The 17,896-nt window shown below is 35.5% G+C and overlaps 2 protein-coding genes across 2 annotated transcripts; both read left to right on the plus strand.

Moving 5' to 3' along the window:
* The first annotated feature begins 26 nt into the window (after positions 1 to 26).
* LOC109001687 (formate--tetrahydrofolate ligase) lies at positions 27 to 5,374 on the plus strand. The gene is made up of 5 exons (XM_018979067.2): positions 27 to 463; positions 742 to 891; positions 2,332 to 3,507; positions 4,110 to 4,256; positions 4,850 to 5,374. The coding sequence occupies exons 1-5, from the start codon at positions 302 to 304 to the stop codon at positions 5,123 to 5,125; spliced, it is 1,911 nt and encodes a 636-aa protein (XP_018834612.1). The 5' UTR covers positions 27 to 301; the 3' UTR covers positions 5,126 to 5,374.
* Positions 5,375 to 6,463: 1,089 nt separating this feature from the next.
* Positions 6,464 to 10,055, plus strand: LOC109001686 (GTP-binding protein BRASSINAZOLE INSENSITIVE PALE GREEN 2, chloroplastic). Its single transcript, XM_018979066.2, has 3 exons — positions 6,464 to 7,945; positions 8,163 to 8,330; positions 9,062 to 10,055. Exons 1-3 carry the CDS (start codon positions 6,740 to 6,742, stop codon positions 9,449 to 9,451), a joined length of 1,764 nt encoding a protein of 587 aa, XP_018834611.1. The 5' UTR covers positions 6,464 to 6,739; the 3' UTR covers positions 9,452 to 10,055.
* Positions 10,056 to 17,896: the final 7,841 nt, after the last annotated feature.

The raw sequence follows: 17,896 nt of genomic DNA on the forward strand, positions 1-17,896 counted from the left end.
TATCTAATATCACAGGCCACCACTCCATCATCTTGCATCTCATTCAGGGACCTACATGTTACCATATTTTAATCTGAATCTAATGGTTATTGCCGTTCCAAAGTATACCTAGGCAGGTAATAATATCGTCTCACAACACCAAGTTCTCAGCCTCACCTCACAGGATAAACGTACACACAAATCAATGTTTCTCAGAGATGTTTAAGATCGAGAAAAGATTCTGGCAGAGTTTCATAAACTCATTGGATAGAAAGTGTTAAAGCTCACAAAATAATTAGACCCAGAAATTGAATTCTTGAAAATGAGTTCTTCAAAGACAGTTAGGAAGTTGCAGGTGGTGTCCCCAGTCCCAGCAGACATAGACATTGCCAACTCAGTTGAGCCTCTCCACATCTCTGATATTGCCAAGGAGCTCAATTTGAGTCCCAATCACTATGATCTTTATGGGAAATACAAGGCCAAGGTGAATTCAATCTCAAATCCCACTTCAATGTAATAGATTTGTGTTGTACTATTATGGTTTTCCCTCGCTCTCGCTCTGTTACGATCATCTCTCGCTTGGTCGAGGACATAAGCGCGTTTCTTTTTCCTATTGTTTTTCTTTTTCTTTTCTGTTTTGTGGGGAACAACGCAATACAAGTTCAAATTGAGAAGTCAATTGACCGAGCAAGCGAAAGGAAGGTTGATTCGGTTTTTGTTGTGGTATTTTGGATTTGAATGATTTGGGTTTATATCTTTTAGGTTTTGTTATCTGTGCTTGATGAGCTTGAAGGATCTGAAGATGGGTATTATGTGGTGGTTGGAGGGATTACTCCTACTCCTCTTGGAGAAGGCAAGTCTACTACAACTGTTGGGCTCTGTCAAGCACTCGGTGCTTTTCTTGATAAAAAGGTAATAATTCTAATAATTACATTTGATCGTCTTTTTAATGTCGACTTCTCTCAGGGGGTAAGTATTGAATCATATTCCCCCATTCGGCTTTAACCATTTTGTATCAACTCCTATTTTAGTGAATGACACTGTTAAACCACTCTATACTCAGAGAAGATATCAAAAATATAAAAGTTAGTTCCATTAATGCGGTATTTTAGGTGTGTTAAGAAAATGCAGGGTTTGGTGAAAATTAACCAAGCTTATCTAATCTGGTTCAAGCCCGGTGTATAAATAATTCTATTTCCAGGTTCATCCAGGCTTGAGCTTTTTTGTTAGCATAATCTAACATTCAACTAAAACTATTTCCTATGCCTACAGATAGAGCTGTAATCGAGCCAAGCTAGTTTTTGGCTTTCTGAGCTCGGCTCGACTCAAAAAACTTGAGCTCGAACTCGATCCCAAACTCGAGATTTTTATTTAATCTTTGTTCGAGCTTGACTCGGCAAGCTAAACTCCCAACTTGAGCGATTAATTATTGTACAAATTATAAAATATAGCTATGAAACATATTCAATATATCGGCATAAGTAATTAGGTTACATATTATATATTTAATTATAAAAGTGTTATGCTTATATTATTAGCCAATACATATATGTATATATATATATATGTATATACACATAGGTATATGTATTTATTTATCAATATATGAATGAGATTTAATCAAGTCAAGCTAACGAGTTGACTCGGGCATAAACAAGCGAGCCTTAATGAGCTTTAGTCGAGTCGAGTTTAATCGGGTATGTATCATTTACTAATCGAGTGGTATCTACTTTCATGGTCGAGCTTTTTTTTTTCATGAGTTGAGTTCGATTCGAGTTTAACCGGGCGAGTACCGAGTGGGTTATTGAACAAACTGGTTCATTTACAGCCCTACCTATAGAAGGGATAGGAAAAAATTCGACAATTACGTACAATCCTTGGATTGTTTGCTTTTCTTGCTCCATATCGATTGACAACCATTGTGTTGCTCTTTCTTATCTGGAGCTTCATTGATGTGATTCATGGAGCAGCTGAGCCTGAGATCTTATGGACATGAGTTGAATCAATAACCTTAAGAAAATATTAGTAAGATTTGAAGGTGTGTCTCTATTCAATAAAAGAAGGTATGTTGACATAAGATGCGACTTTATTTATGTGGAGGAACCATAGGAGTTTTATGATTATTATTATTTTGAAGAAATGAGGATTTGGTTGACTTGGAAGATTTGTTATCAAATGTGAAAGTTCTTTCTTCTTGCCAACGTGTTCTCATAATCAAACAAGAATTATGAATTATCTTAATGATTGTTTGGATGTAAAACCTGCCTATGTGAAATCTTGCAGTTTTGTTACTCTGCATCAGATTCATATTAGGCAATTTCCTGACTAGAAACTCTTTGTTTCTGATGCTAGGTTGTTACCTGCCTTCGTCAACCATCACAAGGACCTACTTTCGGAATCAAAGGGGGTGCAGCAGGTGGTGGTTACAGTCAAGTGATCCCAATGGATGAGTTCAATCTTCACCTAACAGGAGACATCCATGCAATAACAGCTGCCAACAATCTTCTAGCCGCTGCCATTGATACCCGGGTTTTTCACGAGTCAACCCAGTCAGACAAGGCTCTCTTAAACCGTTTATGTCCACCAAACAAAGAAGGAAAACGGAGCTTTAGTGACATCATGTTTAGGCGTCTAAGGAAGCTTGGTATCTCGAAGACCAGGCCCGAGGATCTTACACCTCAGGAAGTTAAAAATTTTGCTAGACTTGATATTGACCCTGAATCGATCACATGGAGAAGAGTAATGGATGTAAATGACAGGTTCTTGAGGAAGATTACTGTTGGCCAGGGTCCAGAAGAAAAAGGGATGGTGAGAGAAACAGGATTTGATATTTCAGTTGCTAGTGAAATCATGGCTGTTTTGGCCCTGACAACGTCTCTTGCTGATATGAGAGAGAGGCTTGGGAGGATGGTGATTGGAAATAGCAAGGCTGGGGACCCTGTAACTGCAGATGATCTTGGAGTTGGAGGTGCTTTGACTGTACTAATGAAGGACGCTATTAACCCTACTTTAATGCAGACTCTTGAGGGAACTCCAGTTCTTGTTCATGCAGGTCCTTTTGCAAATATTGCTCATGGGAATTCTTCTATTGTGGCTGATAAGATTGCATTAAAGCTGGTGGGACCTGGAGGGCTTGTGGTCACAGAAGCAGGTTTCGGTGCTGATATCGGAACTGAGAAGTTCATGAATATAAAATGCCGATATAGTCACTTAACACCTCAGTGTGCTGTTATAGTGGCAACAATAAGGGCCTTGAAAATGCATGGTGGTGGGCCGGAAGTTATTGCCGGGAAACCACTTGATCGTGCCTACATAACTGAAAATGTGGCTCTTGTTGAAGCAGGTTGTGTGAATCTCGCCAAGCATGTTTCAAACACAAAGGCTTACGGTGTGAATGTCGTTGTTGCTGTGAACATGTTCTCTACTGATACTGAGGCAGAACTCAATGCAGTGAGAAACGCTGCTTTGGTTTCTGGGGCATATGATGCTGTCATATGCACTCATCATGCCCATGGTGGAAAAGGAGCGGTTAGTCACTCTGTTCCCTTAGATATTTTTTTTAATTAATCCAAAAGGCCAACACTAAGGGCATGATGAGTAACAAAAATATATGTAACAAAAATTAATTGATCTACGTCCATGACCGGTCTGAGAACAATCCCAAGTGAGTGCATGGCTTGGTTTGCTTCCCAAATCTAGTATATGCCATGTTTCTTCAAATTGAACCCAATTTTGATCCTTAGATAATCTCTAATTTCCCATCTGATCCAGCCTTATCATTAACTCATTTTCTTGAATCGAACAAAAATGGTCAATGAAGTATTACAGTAAATTACATTTATTCCTACTTGTCCTGCAGTTCCGTGCCTCCTTGTTTTTGGTTGTTAGATATCCTGACAATATAAACACTGTATAATGCTTTAAGTGCACCTAAGCGGGCTTTTAACAACCCTGGTATGTCTCAATGTTTGTTGTCATTGTATCCATTGAAGCCAGAAGATGGATTCGCTGACATCAGTCAAATCCCAAATTTTACTCCTCCCTGTACTTGTGCAGCTGACAATTTATGTTTCTCTAAAAGAGATGGGTTTTTTTTTTAAATATTTGATAGACATCATCATGGTCATCAGGTTGACCTAGGGATCGCAGTTCAAAGAGCCTGTGAGAATGTCACACAACAATTAAGGTTCTTATATCCTTTGGACGTTAGTATCAAAGAGAAAATTGAGGCAATAGCCAGGTCATATGGTGCCAGTGGTGTTGCATACTCTGACCAGGTAAATTCCTGAATTCTGGAAATATTTTTTTTACAAGTTCACTTTCTAATTGCATGGTCAACTTTCTTTTGATATCCATCTTTTATGGCTTTCAAATTCAAGTCGGAAATAAATATTGATTGACATGTACGTACACTTTGGGATTTCTTTCTCCTTTTCTGTTGATTGAAATGTATTAGAATCTGAGATTGTGATTTCTTTTGTTCTTTGTTTCTTTCTTTTTTTCTTGTCTGGGAATTTCTTAAAATGAACTTTGTTCAGAAAAAAATTGGTGATATGAAAAGAATTTCCAACACTTTTGGCTTGCAATTTTGAGACAAATATAGCTGGGAAAGGCATTTTGAAGCTATTTTCCAGCTCATGGTAAATTTATCAAAGAAACCACTTGCTAACGGTCATGAGGAACCATATAAATTTGATCAACATTGAACTCGTGTGCCGTTTTCACTAAACTTCATCGGTTTTTCTGTTATCGTGTTAAGAACCAAGATTAAAGAACAGCTGAAGTGCAAATGTCATTTCTTTGCAGTATTGGAGAGCTTTTGAACCTTGCTTATAATCTTATTGACTTGGCTGCCTCTTTGTGAATGTAGGCTGAGAAGCAGATTGAGATGTACAGCAGGCAAGGATTTACAGGTTTGCCAATCTGCATGGCGAAAACCCAGTATTCATTTTCACACAATGCTGCCCAGAAAGGTGCACCTAGTGGATTTGTCTTGCCAATAAGGGATGTGAGGGCTAGCATTGGAGCTGGATTTATCTATCCTTTAGTTGGAACAATGAGTACAATGCCAGGGCTTCCAACAAGGCCTTGCTTTTACGACATTGATCTTGACACATCCACTGGAAAGGTTATTGGTCTCTCTTAATGCTCTACGAACGTCTTTCCAATAATGTGTTGTATGCAGTCTTGAATCTTGTCGAGGCAGCCCTTTTCAAAGATCATTGGACCACATCAGAGTTTCAGCCCCCTCCCCATTCATCTTCTGGACTTCTGCTGCTGAGCTTTTACCTGTTTTTTCTTTATGAGCAGGCCATATAACCTCAAGTGTGAAATAAAAAGTTTCTTGTCTAAAAACAGTAGTGTGAAATAAAAAGTTTCGTTTATTATGCTTTCACCTTTTTTCCTGATATGATTTAAAGAAAACGTGCCTGAAAGATCTTTGTTTGAATTTTATTTAATGTGTGATAAAATGACTTTTGCTTTATTTATAATGGTAAAATATGTCCGAAGAGTTGAAGATACTATTTCCTGGTGATTTCCATTAGATTATTCTCCAGAAGGTTTTAATTTTTAAATGTCTGCATATGGAAAAGTTACTGCTCGAGATGACTGCTCTTCAATTGTTAGAACCATTCCTTTTCTCTTCTGCTGCAAGGACAGAGAAATTATGGCATCAGCATGTATGATATGGTCCCATATAAAAGAAAACAGAGGTGCTGAAAAGGTATAAGTAGAGCTGAACTCCTAATACAAGAAGTTTCCTCCTGATATCTTTCATCATACCCGGATATCCTTTTATACAAGAAGTTTCCCCCTGATTTCACCCAAGCTTCAGTCGCTTTCTTAGTGAGTATATGCAACCTGGTAATCAATTGACCATCAAATTTTGATCGAGCATGTGAATTACAATTTTCTTTCAAATCAAAAACATAAAAAAAAAAAAAAAAAAACATTAATTTAGTTGAAGTGTTGAGTATATACTAAGAATCATCGCGAGACTAGCGGCATGTTTTGATACTTGGAGTATTTTATAATTTTGTGAATAGTAGTAAAATTATTAATTGAAATATTTTATTAGATTTTGAGAAATGAAAAAGAAAATATTATATAGTTAAAAAATTGTTTGAATATAATTTTTAATATTATTATTGTTTTGAAGTTTGTAAAAGTTGTTTTATTATTTTTTAAATAATTAGATGACAATTTTAAAATTTTAAAATTAAAAAATATTTTATATTTAAATGATATTTAGAAATAAAATTACAATAAAATTCTTTACTTGTCCAAACTCATGCCATATGATATAAAAGGAACGACACAATTAATTTAAAACAGGATGCACAACTTTCACAAAAATTTATATAAAGTTTCATCTCCAACTTTTTAGAAAAAAAAAAATCTCAAATTTTTTTCTGCACTTCTCAACATCTAAACAACCACTATGTAATATGTCTTGCGGAGTTTCTATTATGAACCGCAAAGAGGACGGGTGAAATCTTCGTTGAGTTGACAAAGGAAAGAAAGCTGACCATCGTACTTTTGTTGGGACGCCACTTTCAGAGAGAATCTGAAAAATGTTTCTTAGATCTCCCAAAGTTGTGCTTAAACGGCAGTCGTTTAAAAAGGCCAGGACACCGTTTAAGACAGCATAGGCTTAAGCACTAAACCCTAAACCCTCTGATGGTCGAAGAAGAAGAAGAAGAAGAAGAGCGAGGAAACAAATTCTCAACCGCCCAAACCCCATAACTTTGTTTGGAAAATGCTGAGAATTGCACGAGCCCTCTCTTCCCCTCGAAAGCTCAAACAACCCCTCACCCTTTCCCTCTCATTCTTCGCCCAATCCCTCTCGAACCCTTCTCTCTCACACCTCTCTGCCCCTTCTCCTTCGGTTCCGAGACTACACTTTCAATACCCCCAATTCCCGCCCCTTTGCTTCTCTTTTTCTTCGATCCCGTCTCTGTCCCTCACCCGCGATGGGAATTTCGACGAAGCAACTTCCCACACCCTCCCCGTCTGCCCCGGTTGCGGGGTTCACATGCAGGACTCTAGCCCTAAACACCCGGGCTTCTTCCTCAAGCCCTCCCAGAAGAGTCCCACTTATCGCTCGCGTGCCCATCTCTTGCCCCTCGCTCAGGAATCCGAATTCCCCGCTTCTCTCAAGAAGGGGCTTTTAATCGAGCCCGAGACCCCCGATTCGGTCGGGGAGAGCTCCGAGAAACCGGTTGTCTGTGCGCGGTGCCATTCGCTGAGGCATTACGGGAAGGTGAAGGATCCGACAGTGGAGAATCTGTTGCCGGACTTCGATTTCGATTACACGATAGGGAAGAGGCTGGCTTCCACGAGTGGGACCCGTTCGGTGGTGTTGATGGTCGTGGACGCGTCGGATTTCGACGGATCTTTCCCGAGGAAGGTGGCGAAGCTGGTGTCGACGACAATCGAGGAGAACTCCGCTGCGTGGAAGCAAGGGAAGTCAGGAAACTTGCCGAGGCTGGTGCTGGTGGTGACGAAGATCGACTTGCTGCCAAGTGCTGTGTCGCCGACAAGGTTGGAGCATTGGGTGAGGCAGAGAGCGAGGGAGGGAGGAGCAAACAAGATAACGAGCGTGCACATGGTGAGTGCAGTGAGGGATTGGGGATTGAAGAACTTGGTGGAGGATGTGGTGGGATTGGCCGGTCCAAGAGGGAGCGTATGGGCGATAGGGGCGCAGAATGCGGGCAAGAGCACTCTAATAAATTCAATCGGGAAGCTTCTCGGAGGAGGAAATATTACGCATTTGACAGAGGCACCAGTGCCTGGGACAACTTTGGGGATCGTTAGAGTGGAGGGGATTTTGCCAGGGCAAGCAAAGCTGTTTGACACGCCAGGGCTTTTGCATCCGCATCAGATCACAACAAGGTTGACGAGGGAAGAGCAGAAACTTGTGCACATCAGCAAGGAGTTGAAACCGCGGACTTATAGGATAAAGGTTGTGCTTTTCTTTTGTTTTTGTTATGGTTATTGTTTGTTCATTGAAACACTGACCTCTAACATTCATGTAGTATTTTCTCACATCAGACTGTTGGCGATATCTATTTTCTTAGTGCGAGCCATATGATTCTCTGATTCCCTTGTTGCAAGAAAGAATTCATTCCTGCTAGTTGACTTTGTGTGTGCTTAATGTTTTTATCATTCGATTGTAACAGGTTGGCCATACTGTTCATATTGCTGGGCTAATGAGGCTAGATATAGAAGAATCATCTGCAGATTCCATCTATATATCGGTTTGGGCATCTCCTTATCTCCCATTACACATGGGAAAAACCGAGAACGCAAAGACAATGCTAGAGGAACATTTTGGCCGTCAATTACAGGTAATATTTTCCCATGGATATTTACTCTGCAAGTCCTTTCCTTTCTCGTGATTTGTGCACACTGATAATCAATAGTGTAACTAAAATTTTATGGATGGTGATTATTATTTTTTTCCTTCCATATGCACCTAGTAATATGTTTAACTATGGCTTCTTTTTAGGTCCCTCCTGAAGATCTATGAAGCATTGTAGTATCCGCTTTTGACAATTTAGACAAATGTGATTCTCCTCTTGGTCATTTAGAATTCACCCGGCATGACTTTTTTTAAAAGCGTTATTTTCCAGAAACTGCTGGAGAAAATTTCTTAATGGGGATTTGGTCAAAATCATATAATTACAAAGAGTTTGGCACAGGCATCTGCCTAAGCCTTACTTTGTAGTGCCTAGTTTTTGCAATTGTGGCCCCATTAATTAGGATTGAGTCTTTAGGACTCGTTTGTTTTATCAGATAAGATGAGATGAGATGAGTGTTGAAAGTTGAATAAAATATTGTTAGAATATGCTTTTTTAATATTATTTTTGTCTTGGGATTTGAAAAACTTGAATTGTTTATTTTATTTTGTGTGAGAATTTGAAAATATTGTAATGATTAGATGATATGAGAATGATTGTGAAAACAAACGAGGCATTCGGCATGTTTTTCTGGTTTTTTAATCTCATGGAAGATGCATGTTGCATATTGTTTTGTATTATATAATTGTAACATCATTGTGAACTGGTCTTTGCTTCAGCCACCACTTGGGGAGAAGAAACGAGTCGAAGAACTTGGTAAATGGGTGAGAAGGGAATTTTGTGTCAGTGGGAATAGCTGGGACTCAAGTTCAGTGGATATTGCGGCTTCTGGTCTGGGATGGTTTGCTGTTGGACTTAAAGGAGAGGCAGTCCTAGGTGTTTGGACCTATGAAGGAATCGATGTTGTTCTTCGCAATTCATTAATTCCTTACAGATCACCTAATTTTGAAGTTGCAGGGTTTACAGTCTCGAAAATCGTCTCCAATGCCGACCAAGCTTTGAATAAACAGCGCCAAGATGTAAAGAAAAGGAAACAGGGCAACCCAAAAGTATCTGTAACAGCTGAATCATCACTGTTAACGGGTGATGCAGACTCAAATTCTTGTTGAGATAGGCAGCAATTCTCAAAGGGTGATGTGTGAAATCAAGACAAAAGGTTTCCATTACCGAAATGGTTTTGGGTGAGCAAGGAACGCATAAATGCAAATATGAACCCTAGCTGGCGAGGGCAATGCTAAACCTTGCAACACCATTGCGCTACAGGTGGAGTGGTTGACTGCTACTTGAAGCGTGCAGGAGGATTTTCATATTGCAAGCTTTTCTTCTCGAGGAACAACATCTTGAACATCTAACTCTGAATCAGAATAGTGATGTTCCATGACTTCCATTGTGTTTGGAGACAAAACAAAAACACTACAGGCAAGTAGAGGTGGGGTTAAACTTGCGCAGTGCCTTTAACAAAAATTGCTTTGTTTGTTGGTCTTCCTGACTAAAATCTTGTAATCCATTTGTGTCATTTTTATTTGTTTAGGAATGTTTTGCTTAAATTTTTTAGTATCAATATTATTATTAAAAATGGTTTGGCCGCAGCTTCTCAGATTGCAAGTGGCATTTCCATTACTAGTTATCTCTTGATGTTGAGTCTGCTGATAATGTATATGAGCCTTCTTAAATTTTTATTATCAATAATGTTATGCAGTGATTAAGATAAAAGAGTATATTACTTAAATTAATTGTTGGCAGACTTGGGCACAAGTCACATTCCACCTACAAAGTCCAGCTCTCAGCCATAAGAATTTTTTTTTTTTTTTAATTTGTTCCACGAGTTTAATCATTATTAGACCCTAGATCGAACCTAAAATATTAAATCTTTTCAACCCAAAAATGAAATCAAAAATAAATTAGACAGGTAAAAAAATTTAAGGCCTTGTTTGGTTATACAAATAGAAAAATGATAGATGCAACCGCTCGGTGAAACCGGCGTGCAACCGACTTATACACATCACCTTCTTTTTTTTTTCCTTCCTCTCCCTCTCCATTTCGTTCCCCCTCTCTACCTCTTGAAATTTCATTTCTCCCTCCCACCCTCTCTCCCTCCATCTCCATCTCCATCAGACCACTCCCTCTCCCTCTCCCTCGAAGTTGCTAATCATTCCATTACAAAACTCTGAGATGAGTCTTTTGCACGAACGAAACCTTCCAGAGTAAATAGATGTCACTTCCTTTGCATTGAACCAGAGTCTTCAGCTTCTTCGCACGTCCCGATTGCACGTCCAGAGTCTTCAGATTTTCTCATTTCAGAAACCAAAGAAGAAGATATTGCATCTGGGTCTGCGTCGTCTAGCAGCCAAAACACTACAGACCATAAAAGTAAAAAAATCGCATATGGGTCTACGTCTTCTAGCAAGCCAAAACTCTACAGACCATAGAAGGAAAAAAATAAAAAGTGAAAGATGTTCTCTGTCTCAATTAAGAGTTACCATATAAACAAGCGCTGAAAATGAGAATAAAAACTTGCGATGAAGTTATCTTGTATTTTTTGGAGTCTTAAAACTTGCAGTTGATTTGGTTATCATGTATTTGGAGTCTTAAAACTTGCTGTTGATTTGGTTGTATAAGGAAGCAAACGGTGTAAATGTAGAAGAGCTGCTGCGGTAGAGTTAAGTTGCATGCAAAATATTTGATAAAATGTTTGAACGGTCTGCAATGGCTTAGTTTGCTTTCTCAAGTCATATTTCGTCCTTTTTATTTTTTAATTTTGACGTGGCAAAAAGATTGCATCGCGATTTCTCATCACAGTTGCACTTAGCAGCTCTGATACAAATAATATGAGATAAAAGTTGTAAGTTTAATAAAATATTGTTAAGATATAATTTTTTAATTATTTTTATTTTTAAATTTAAAAAAATTAAATTATTTATTATTTTTTTATGAAAATTTGATAAAATTATAAAAAAAAATCTATTTCTAAGCCGGTTGAAGTTACCAACACCATACACCGTGACGTGGCGAAACCAATCTGGTCGCCACGTCACGATTTTACACTTCCAACCCAGATGGGGTTCATCCGATTCATTCCTCCCCGTCTCCCTCACTTCCCTTTGTCCGTAACCAAAATCGCCCAAAATCTCAGGTTCAACAACATCGCCGTGCGAGAAAATGACCCACACCCACCAAGCCTTCATCCCTTTAGAGAGTTTCCTCCCCGTCTCCCTCACTTCTCTATGTCCGTAACCCACCAAAATCGCAGAGTTTGTTTCATCGTCGTGCGAGAAAAGGATCCACACCCACCAAGCATCTCTTTTCCCTAGCTCAAATCCGCTACATCGCCGTGCGAGAAAAGGCTCTGCACCCACCAAGCCTCTGTTTTCCCTAGGCAATTTCTCAACATTTTGCAGGTTCCACCCGTGTGTTTCCTTCACTCTCTGGCCCTCTCGCTCTTGGTTTCTCAACATTTTGCATGTTACTCCACCTCCATTTCCTTCATTCTCTTATAATTATCTCATCTCAACTGGGGGTAGCTAGCTCCTTTTCGCCAGATACATCAAATCATCTTCAGGATAATGGGTGGCCTTGTGCGTATTTTTCTAACGAAATTGATGGAAGAGCGAAGAACGAAGGAGGGCAAAAGACCAATGCTGGAGAGAAGCGACGCGAGGGAGGGGAAAATCTCAAATGAGTCCGGTGGAGGAAGATATTCAGGAAAACGTTCATTTTACTTGAAAAAAAAAATTAAATAAAATGTCACATCACCTCGTGTGTGGTGTTGGAGAAGTAAAGGTAAGTGTATAGACCAACTCAAATTATAATGATTATATAAAATATACATCTACCAAATCAAACAAATCTTAAAATTTCACACAAGAAGAGCTTGCAGCTTGAATCCATAGTTTTGATATAGGAATTTATCATGCATAAGCTATTATTTACTCTTATATTTTATATTTATAGTTTTGTTATAAAATGTAGGGATATTGTTTATAAAATAAAAATATATTTTTTATAAAATATAGAATGTAAGATGATAAATAATATAAAAATTTTTGTTTGAGGTAACTATGCCACCTAATTATTGGAAGCTCGTAGACGAGGCAGCCCAGCATCCATGGTAGATTGGTAGGTAGCAACCCAACACTTTTAGAGCATTCTCATTAGATTAGCTAAAAGTTAAATCCAATGAAAATTTAGCTATTAGGTCAATAAATTGCTCACATTGAATTAGCTATATTCCAAATGGAATATAGCTACAGTAATATACAAACTAATTTCTAAATTTAGAACACACTATTCATTCATCAAATCCTTTTTATATTATTTCTTTCTCTCTCTTTTTAATATTAATTATTTCTCTCTCCATTTTAAATGACAATTGAAAAAATATAATTAGAATATAATTACAAATTAATATATAATATTATAAATAGTAAAATAAGATAAAATAAAATAAATTCATAATTAAAAAAATTTAAAAATTTAAAAATTTTCAAAATTATTAATTGTTCATTACTATATAATGAATAAATAGATAATTCAATTTGGAGATTTGATGTGAATAGTCAAAATTAAATTCATCTTATATTATTTTATTGTCATATAATGAAAAAATGACTATTCTAATATAGAGATTTATATAAATAGAATAGTTAAAAGTTAAATTTATCTTATATTTATAAAAAATATACTTTAATTTAACTATTTAATGAAAGTGTTCTTATTATTATTATTTTTTTTTTTTTGGGGGGTTGAAACTTGAGGCGGGTGGGGCTGCCATTTATTATTGAGTTGGACGTTACATGAGTTAAAGTGCAGTCTGTCCACTCCGAGTCAAATGCCCCCTGACCTCGTTAGTTGTGAAACTGAGAGCCATGTGATGTCGCTTATTATTCAGCATGGCAACTTTTTTTTCCCTTCTTTTATTCAATCACAATTACCGAACAGTAAAGATAAGAGCTGATATAAAATATTATTAAAATATTATTTTTTAATATTATTTTTATTTTAAAATTTTAAAAAATTAAATTATTTATTATATTTTATATAAAAATTATAATAATTATATAAGATGAAATGATTTATAAAAACGAATGAGGGTTGAGATTTTAATTAATTTTCTGTATATAATATCTTATACGATTTGAATTTTAGAGAGAAATGGAAACTGCTTATGGATTCGGCCACCCTTAACACTTTCTATAATTTATGTTAAAAATTATGGAAAATTTCGATCCGACACGTTCAAATATATATGGTTATTCTTTCTTAATTATAGCGTTTTAATATCATAGATTACTTATGCAAATTGAAAATTTCAAATCCTTCACCATTTTCAGGGGTGATGGATACATATAGGTCTAATTTAGAAACTTTCTTAAAAAAAAAAATAACATTTCTAAATAATTTTAATACAAGTAATTTCGTTTGCCTACCTTTTGTTGTGTATTAAATTGTACACATGACATACGTTTGACTATATATCCTGCTTATACTTAAAAGCATGTATAAGATCTACAGTAATGAATAGTTGTTATCCTTCTATCTCTGTCCAGCGTTCTCTTTTTATTTTCTCGTTGGCTTCAACGAAATTTCTTTCTTTTTAGTCAGGATTTTACTCTTCTTCATTGAGTTAGAAACATTTTAGGATTGATCTTTTTCGTCGTGCGACAGTTCAAATATCTGGCCTCTACATACAAGAGATGAAATGCGACGTCTCTTGCTTTTCCACCATCTGCAGAACAATTTTCAGAATCAACTGGAGGAAGAAAAAAAAACTCCGTGCTTTTTGAGATTTGTTCTCACCGTTGGTATGCATATGCAATTCTCTTCGATCTCTGTTTTGCCTTTTCGATTTATTTTCGCATCTCTGTTTTTTTTCCTTGCTGTTTGAGATTTGTTTTTTTTCACGGCACTTGGAAGACAAAGAGGGGGAGAGAAGTGCCGTGAGAAATCGGTTTCTGGATGTAAATCCCAGTGTGCGACGGAGAGGGAAAGGGAATTTCGTGGTGGCTGGGTCCGCTAGAGGTTGTCGTCGGTGTCAACTGGTGGAGGTGCGGTGGCCTGGGTGACTCCCTACGGCCGCGGAACTGCACTCAAATGGGTCATACCCATTTTGGTTCGCTTTCCGCGGGGGAGAGGGAGGGCTGCGCGTGCAGGTCTTCGATGGTGGCTGGGTTGGTCGCCGGCTTGAGGGCGACTCGTCCGTCGTGGTCGTGAGGTTCGGTGGCCGCGTACGGCGGCGCAATATGAGATAAATGGGATAAACCCAGTTCGGTTCTGTTTCCGCGGGGGAGAGCGACGACTGCGCGTGGGCGACATTGGTGCTGCCACGGTTGCTCATCGGCGTGAGGGGAACACGCCGGTAGTGGCGGTGATGATGGCCGGCGCTCGGCGGCGCCGGGCTGCGCTGGAGGAGAAACGGCCGTGCGGAAGATCACGTAGAAGAGAGAGAAAAATTAGGAAAAATATTTTTTTCTACAAAATTAGTATAAAATCACTTAAAAAAATATATATGTTCCTATATTATACATTTTTTCATCTGAAAAGGATTAAATAATAGTAAAAAAATTTTTGTTTTTTGTTTTTTTTTTTTTTTTACAACTTTGCTTTTGTCCTTGCTATAATATTACATTGTTGAATTTTTTACATAGGTTGAGTTGAGCTCCGTGACGTTAAAAGTGGAAACAAAATATCCCAACAACTAGCTACTTATGAGAGTGTTAAAAGTATGAATCCTTTAACTTTTTTATTTCGTACTGTGAATTAACAATTCAAAATTATCAACTATCATTGTTGGAATATTAATGGTTGATGCTTAAAAATCATACACATTTCTTACTTGTCTTAAATAATCTAATCTACTTCTCTGATTTTAAGATCTTTTAAATTAATTATTTAATGTTAACACTTGAAGAGATAATAGATAGTTGAATACTAGCTCAATAATTGTTTTGCATGGACTTTGAGCTGTTTTTAACTCATAAAAGATTCAAATATGAATTCTAAAAGAGGATCTACCACATTTGTCTTCTAAAAAAAAAGACCATCCCATCTCACATTTACATCCAAACATATGCTAAGATAAATCATATAAATACAAGATGATATTTTTTATAACTTATATTAAACCCAAATATGAATTCTAAAAGAGGATCTACCACATTTGTCTTCTCAAAAAAAAAAAAAGAAACCATCTCATCTCACATTTACATCCAAACATATGCTAAGATAAATCATATAAATATAAGATGATATTTGTTATAACTTATATTAAACCCATAGGTATATACACATGATACCACATCTAAAACCATAATTTTGAATTAATCTAAAAATAATACTATATTTTAATTAATGAATTACCATTGCTTAAAACATTCACTAACGATATTTTATTCAATTAGTTCCACCTATCTTAGTTGATTTTACACTATAATTTTGCTTCTTTTATAATTCCAAAATAAACAAAATAGATTTGCCATTTGAAAAATAACATCAATACTAACAGTGTTACCCATAATACATAACCAATTATTGAAATGTTGAAAATTTTAAAAATTGAAATTTGAATTAAAGAATTTGATAAAATAGAGTACATACTCAATAAAAACAATATTATGCATAAAGTTGTACTCTAAAAGATGCTTGAAAAAAAAATAAAATCAAAATTTTATGAATAGTAGTAAGAAAGTTTGTAAATAATAGAGAAGTAGTTTTGAATTAAGTAATTATTGGATTTTAAGAAATGAGACATAACAGTTGAATAAAAAATATTATAAAATTAAAATATTTTTAACGTATAATTTTGTAATTATACCTCTTTTACTATTGTTTTACTACTAAGCAAAATTTTTTTTCCTTCTGCTATTTATATTTGGATTATGTGTTATATCTTATTAGTTATGTATGCATGTTTATCAAAATTTTTTTTTTCAAAATTGCTATAAAATTGCTACCACAATTTATATTTTACATTTTTTATAAGAGTTTTACTATACAATTTCTATCACAATTTATATTTTACATTTTTTTAAATTTTTAAATTTTTTAATATTGTTTTTAAATTTTTTTTAACTTAATCTTTTAAAATTATTTGAAATTATTTATTCATTATTCATATAATAAATATTTGATAAAAAAATAATAAAAATTAAAAAAAATATAGAATATGGAGAGTGAAGAGATTGTGAAGATTTATTCCTTCAGTAGAATAATGTCACTCTGAGCACTTGTTTGATATTTTTTTTCTTTTTTTTTCATATTTTTTAAATATATTTAAATATTTTTAACAAATAAAAAAAATACATTAATACATTAAAAGCTACTTCATCAATCATAGTAAAAATATAAAATAAATACATGAACAATCAAAATGAAGAAGCAAACTCAGGCGGCATACTTGTATTTTCTATTAAAAATACATGTAGTACACCATGTAACTATAGGTTACAATTTGAATGAGCTATATTATTCTCATTTATTTTTTTTTATACATTAAATGTTTATATTTTTAAATAATTTATTTTATAGTAATACAGGGCAAACGTGTCTCGCACGTAGTTCTACCGCTAGTATATATATATATATATATATATATATATATGTTAAAATTTGGATATATATTTTTTAGAGTGCAAAATGGATTTCTCTCTCTCTAAAGATAATTAGGTATGCAACAAATTAGGCAAACTCTCCAAAATAGCATATTAATTATATGGTAAGATCCAAACAAGAGTCAACTTATTAATCAACATTAGTATCCTCATTTAGTTTCTGGGGTCAGGTCTTTGGAAATAGTTATCTCTGGCTTATAATGATTGCCATGATTGGCATACCTTCCTAAAAAGAAACGATAATGGGAAAAGATTTTTACAATTGTGAATTGTATAACTACTGCGTAATTGTTTTGAAAAAAGTGAATAAAACATAAGACCCACATGAAAAAAATTAATTTTTTAATAGTAGACTTAACTATTTTTCAAAGTGATTATGCAGCATTTACGCAGTTCACGATTGTATGCAAAATTACTCTTTTTGTACGAGAGTAATGCTAGATATCATGACTGCAAATATTATTTTTTTTGCCAACTTGTAAATAAATCATTTTCAAGATTATGTCATGCTAATACTAAATAAAGCATTAGATTCTATGCTGGATAATGAGGTGGTCAAGTGTTGAAAAAGAATTAGTCTCATGCATCATTTTGGTTAGCTTTTTCTTTACATTTGAAAAAAAGAGGTTTTAATAGATCATGATCAGAATTCTAACATGAGTTGTGATTCATTTTGCTGAGATCACTAGAAAAGTGCTTCCATAATCAAGGGATATATGGTCAACAAACTTTATTAAAGTATGTAAGAGAAGAAAATTCACTTATTTCTTTATTAAAAATGATAAATTACTGGTAAAGATTTTGTTTTTGTTTAATTGTCACATTTTTGGTTGAGTTGGAGTATTAATTAAACAAGTGCAGATCAATTAATGTGTCAATCTCATATGTGACCCACCACAGGTTTTGTTTGTTTCCCAACAAGATCATGTTTTTGTTGGGATTCTACGT

The sequence above is a fragment of the Juglans regia genome, chromosome 14, assembly GCF_001411555.2.
Source record: "Juglans regia cultivar Chandler chromosome 14, Walnut 2.0, whole genome shotgun sequence".
In the NCBI taxonomy this organism is placed as follows: Eukaryota; Viridiplantae; Streptophyta; class Magnoliopsida; order Fagales; family Juglandaceae; genus Juglans; species Juglans regia.